This window comes from Cygnus olor, chromosome 25 (genome assembly GCF_009769625.2).
Source record: "Cygnus olor isolate bCygOlo1 chromosome 25, bCygOlo1.pri.v2, whole genome shotgun sequence".
NCBI classification, from domain to species: Eukaryota; Metazoa; Chordata; class Aves; order Anseriformes; family Anatidae; genus Cygnus; species Cygnus olor.
The window spans coordinates 6,683,046-6,688,626 of NC_049193.1; the positions used below are offsets into that span (position 1 = coordinate 6,683,046).

The 5,581-nt window shown below is 76.9% G+C and overlaps 1 protein-coding gene across 1 annotated transcript in view; it reads right to left on the bottom strand.

Annotated features, from left to right (window-relative positions):
• The window catches only part of LOC121059479 (collagen alpha-1(I) chain-like), a 5,483-nt gene extending 222 nt beyond the window's left edge, over positions 1-5,261 (bottom strand). Inside the window, exons 1-2 of the mRNA XM_040536350.1 lie at positions 5,109-5,261; positions 1,664-1,733 (exon numbers count right to left, since the gene is read on the bottom strand). Coding sequence (XP_040392284.1) covers positions 1,664-1,733; positions 5,109-5,261 — 223 coding nt within the window. The remainder of the gene's footprint in view (positions 1-1,663; positions 1,734-5,108) is intronic.
• Between the last annotated feature and the right edge of the window lie 320 nt (positions 5,262-5,581).

The window sequence follows — 5,581 nt, forward strand, 5'->3', positions numbered from 1 at the left end:
CCCCGCCTGACCCCTAGGCACCCCGGAGGACGCCCTCCCGGTGTCCCCCGGCGGGACCCCGGGCGCTCCGGAGGACCCACCCCGGTGAACCGCGGCGGACGCCCCGGGTCGCCCCGGAGGACCCACCCCGGTGACCCCGACGGGCCCCCGGGAGCCCTGGAGGACCCACCCCGGTGACCAACAGCGGGCCCAAGGGCGCCCCAGAGGACCCAACCCGGTGACGCCCGGCATACCCGCGGGCGCCCCGGAGGACCCACCCCAGTGACCGCCGGCGGGCCCCCGGTCGCCCCGGAGGACCCAGCCCGGTGACCCACAGCGGGCCCTGGGGCGCCCTGGGGGACACACCCCGGTTACCCCCACCAGGTCTTAGGGCGCCCCGGAGGAAACCACCCTGGTGACCCCTGGCGGGCCCCCGGGTGCCACGGAGGACCCACCCCGGTGAGCCACGACGAGCCCCTGGGCGCCCCGGAGTACCCACCCTGGTGAACCCCGACGGGCCCCCGGGTGCCCCGGAGGACCCACGCCGGTGACCCCCGGCGGGCCCCCAGGCGCCCTGGAGGACCCACCCAGGTGATACCCGGCGGACCTCCGTGGGCCGCAGAGGACCCACCCCGGTGACATCCTGACGGACCCCCGGGCGCCCTGGAGGACCCACCCTGGTGACCCCCGGCGGGCCCCGGGCGCCCCGGAGGACCCACCCCGGTGACCCCCGGCAGGTGCACGAGCGCCACGGTGGACATACCCCGGTGACCACCGACGAGCCTCCAGGCGCCCGGAGGACCCACCCCGGTGACTCACAGCGGGCCCCCGGGCGCCCCGGAGGACACACCCCGGTGACCCGCGGCGGACCCCCGGACACCCCGGAGGACCCACCCCGGTGCCCCCCTGAGGGCCCCCAGTTGCCCCGTAGGACCGACCCCAGTGACCCTGGCAGGTGCACGGGTGCCCTGGAGGACCCACCCCGGTGACCCCCGGCGTGCCCCCGGGCGCCTCGGAGGTCTCAGCCCGGTGACCCCCCGACGGGCCCCCGGGCGCCCCGGAGGACCCTCCCCGGTGACCCCGGCAGGTGCACGGGCGCCCCGGAGGACCCACCCCGGTGACCCCCAGCGGGCCCCCAGGCCCCCCGGAGGATCCAGCCCGGTGACCCCTGGCAGACCCCCAGGCGCCTCGGAGGACCCACCCCTGTGATACCCGGCGGGCCTCATTGCGCCAGAAGGACAGACACGGGTGATCCCCAGCGGGCCCCCGGGTGCCCTGGAGTACCCACCCCGGTGACTCCTGGCGGGACCCGGGCGCCCCGGAGGACCCAACCCGGTGACATCCTGACGACCCCCCGGGCGCCCCGGAGGACCCACCCGGGTGACCCCCGCTGGCCTCGTGGCGGCCCAGAGGACCCACCCCGGTGACCCCCAGCGGGCCTCCAGGCTCCCTGGAGGACCCACCCCGGTGACATCCTGCGGACCCCCGGGCGCGCATGAGGACCTACGCGGGTGACCCCCGGCGGGCCCACGGGCACTCCGGAGGACCCACCCCGGTGACCCCCAGAGGGCCGCCGGGGGCCCCGGAGGACCCTCCGAGGTAACCCCCGCCTGACCCCTAGGCACCCCGGAGGACGCCCTCCCGGTGTCCCCCGGCGGTACCCCGGGCGCTCCGGAGGACCCACCCCGGTGACCCGCGGACAGCCCCGGGTCGCCCCGGAGGTCCCACCCCGGTGACCCCCGACGGGCCCCCGGGAGCCCTGGAGGACCCACCCCAGTGACCAACAGCGGGCACCCGGGCGCCCCAGAGGACCCAACCCGGTGACGCCCGGCATATCCGCGGGCGCCCCAGAGGACCCACCCCAGTGACCGCCGGCGGGCCCCCGGTCGCCCCGGAGGACCCAGCCCGGTGACCCATAGCGGGCCCTGGGACGCCCTGGGGGACACACCCCGGTTACCCCCACCAGGTCTTAGGGCGCCCCGGAGGAACCACCCTGGTGACCCCTGGCGGGCCCCCGGGTGCCACGGAGGACCCACCCCGGTGAGCCACGACGAGCCCCTGGGCGCCCCGGAGTACCCACCATGGTGAACCCCGACGGGCCCCCCGGTGCTCCGGAGTACCCACGCCGGTGACCACTGGCTTCCCCCCAGGCGCCCCGGAGGACCCACCCTGGTGATACCCGGCGGACCCCCGGGGGCCGCGGAGGACCCACCCCGGTGACCCCTGCCGGACCCCCGGTCGCTCCTGAGGACCCACCCCAGTGACCCCCGGCAGGTGCACGAGCGCCACGGTGGACATACCCCGGTGACCACCGACGAGCCTCCAGGCGCCCCGGAGGACCCACCCCGGTGACTCACAGCGGGCCCAGGGGCTCCCTGGAGGACACACCCCGGTGACCCGCGGCGGACCCCCGGACACCCCGGAGGACCCACCCCGGTGCCCCCCTGAGGGCCCCCTGTTGCCCCGGAGGACCGACCCCGGTGACCCTGGCAGGTGCACGGGTGCCCTGGAGGACCCACCCCGGTGACCCCCGGCGTGCCCCCGGGCGCCTCGGAGGTCTCAGCCCGGTGACCCCCCGACGGGCCCCCGGGCGCCCCGGAGGACCCTCCCCGGTGACCCCCGGCAGGTGCACGGGCACCCCAGGGCACCCACCCCGGTGAAGCCCCGCGGGCCCCCAGGCCCCCCGGAGGATCCAGCCCGGTGACCCCTGGCAGACCCCCAGGCGCCTCGGAGGACCCACCCCTGTGATACCCGGCGGGCCTCATTGCGCCAGAAGGACAGACACGGGCGATCCCCAGCGGGCCCCCGGGTGCCCTGGAGTACCCACCCCGGTGACCCCTGGCGGGACCCGGGCGCCCCGGAGGACCCAACCCGGTGACATCCTGACGACCCCCCGGGCGCCCCGGAGGACCCACCCGGGTGACCCCCGGCGTGCCCACGGGCGCAGAGGACCCACCGCAGTGACCCCCGGCGGTCCCCAGGGCGCCACGGACGACCCACCCCGGTGACCCCTGATGGGTCCCCGGGCGCCCCGGAGGACCCACCCCGGTAACGCCCGGTGGGAACACTGTCACCCCGGACGACCCACCCTGGTGACCCCCGACAGTTTTCAGCGCGCCCCGGAGGACCCATCCCGGTGACCCCCGGCAGTCGTACGGGCACTCCGGAGGACATACCCCGGTGATCCCCGACTGGTTGCCGGGCGCTCCAGAGTACACACCCCGGTGACCTCCGAGATGTTCCAGGGCGTCCCGGAGGGTTCCGGTGGGTTCCCGGGCGCCTCGGAAGAATCACCCGGTGACCCCGGGGAGGGGCACGGGCTCCCTGGAGGACCCACCCCGGTGACATCCGGAGGACCCCCGGGCGCCCCGGAGGAGCCATCACGGTGACCCCCGATGGGTTCCCGGGCGCCCCAGAGGCCCCACAACGGTGACCCCCGACGGGTTCCCGGGCGCCCCAGAGCACCCATCCCGGTGATCCCCGACGGGTTCCCGGGCGCCCCGGAGGACGCAGCCTGGTGACGCCCGACGGGTTCCCGGGCACCCCGGAGGACGCAGCCCGGTGACACCCGACGGGTTCCCGGGCGCCCCAGAGGACCCACCCCGGTGACCCCCGGCAGGTACACGGGCGCCACGGTGGACATACCCCGGTGACCCCCGAACAGCCTCCAGGCGCCCCAGGGGACCCACGCCGGTGACCTCCAGTGGGCCCCAGGGCGCCCCGTATTACCCACCTCGGTGTCCCCCTGAGGGCCCCCTGTTGCCCCGGAGGACCGACCCCGGTGACCCTGGCAGGTGCATGTGCGCTCCGGAGGACCCGCCCCGGTAACCCCCAACGGGCCCCCGGCGCCCCAGAGGACCCACCCCGGTGACATCCTGAGGACCCCCCGGGCGCCCCGGAGGACCCACACGGGTGACATCCTGAGGACCCCCCCCCGGGCTCCCCGGAGGACACGCCCCGGTGACGCCCGGCATAGCCCCGTGCGCCCCAGAAGACCCAACCCGGTGACCCCGAGCGGGCCCCCGGGCGCCGCGGAGGACCCAGCCCGGTCACCCCCGGTGGGCCTCCGGTTGCCCCAGAGGACCCACCGCAGTGACCCCCGGTGGGTCCCAGGACGCCCCAGAGGACCCATCCCGGTGACGCCCGGTGGGTTCCAGGGCGTCCCGGAGGACCCACCCTGGTAACCCCAGGACGACCCAAGGGCGCCCCGGAGGACCCGCCCCCGGTGACTGCCAACGGGCCCCCGGCGCCCCAGAGGACCCACCCCGGTGACCCCTTACGGGCCCCCGGGTGCCACGGAGGACCCACCCCGGTGACCCCGGCGGACCCCAGGGCGCCCCGGAGGACCTACCCCGGTAACGCCCGGTGGGAACACTGTCACCCCGGACGACCCACCCTGGTGACCCCCGACAGTTTTCAGCGCGCCCCGGAGGACCCATCCCGGTGACCCCCGGCAGTCGTACGGGCACTCCGGAGGACATACCCCGGTGATCCCCGACTGGTTGCCGGGCGCTCCAGAGTACACACCCCGATGACCGCCGAGATGTTCCAGGGCGTCCCGGAGGGTTCCGGCGGGTTCCCGGGCGCCTCGGAAGAATCACCCGGTGACCCCGGGGAGGGGCACGGGCTCCCTGGAGGACCCACCCCGGTGACATCCGGAGGACCCCCGGGCACCCCGGAGGAGCCATCACGGTGACCCCCGATGGGTTCCCGGGCGCCCCAGAGGCCCCACAACGGTGATCCCCGACGGGTTCCCGGGCGCCCCAGAGCACCCATCCCGGTGATCCCCGACGGGTTCCCGGGCGCCCCGGAGGACGCAGCCTGGTGACGCCCGACGGGTTCCCGGGCACCCCGGAGGACGCAGCCCGGTGACACCCGACGGGTTCCCGGGCGCCCCAGAGGACCCACCCCGGTGACCCCCGGCAGGTACACGGGCGCCACGGTGGACATACCCCGGTGACCACCGATGAGCCTCCAGGCGCCCCGGAGGACCCACGCCGGTGACCTCCAGTGGGCCCCAGGGCGCCCCGTATTACCCACCTCGGTGTCCCCCTGAGGGCCCCCTGTTGCCCCGGAGGACCGACCCCGGTGACCCTGGCAGGTGCACGGGCGCCCCGGAGGACCCACCCCGGTGACCCCCGACGGGCCCCTTGGCGCCCCGGAGGACCCACCCCGGTGACATCCTGAGGACCCCCCGGGCGCCCCGGAGGACCCACACGGGTGACATCCTGAGGACCCCCCCCCGGGCTCCCCGGAGGACACGCCCCGGTGACGCCCGGCATAGCCCCGTGCGCCCCAGAAGACCCAACCCGGTGACCCCGAGCGGGCCCCCGGGCGCCGCGGAGGACCCAGCCCGGTCACCCCCGGTGTGCCTCCGGTTGCCCCAGAGGACCCACCGCAGTGACCCCCGGTGGGTCCCAGGACGCCCCAGAGGACCCATCCCGGTGACGCCCGGCATACCCCCGGGCGCCCCGGAGGACCCACCGCGGTGACGCCCGGTGGGTTCCAGGGCGTCCCGGAGGACCCACCCTGGTAACCCCAGGACGACCCAAGGGCGCCCCGGAGGACCCGCCCCCGGTGACTGCCAACGGGCCCCCGGCGC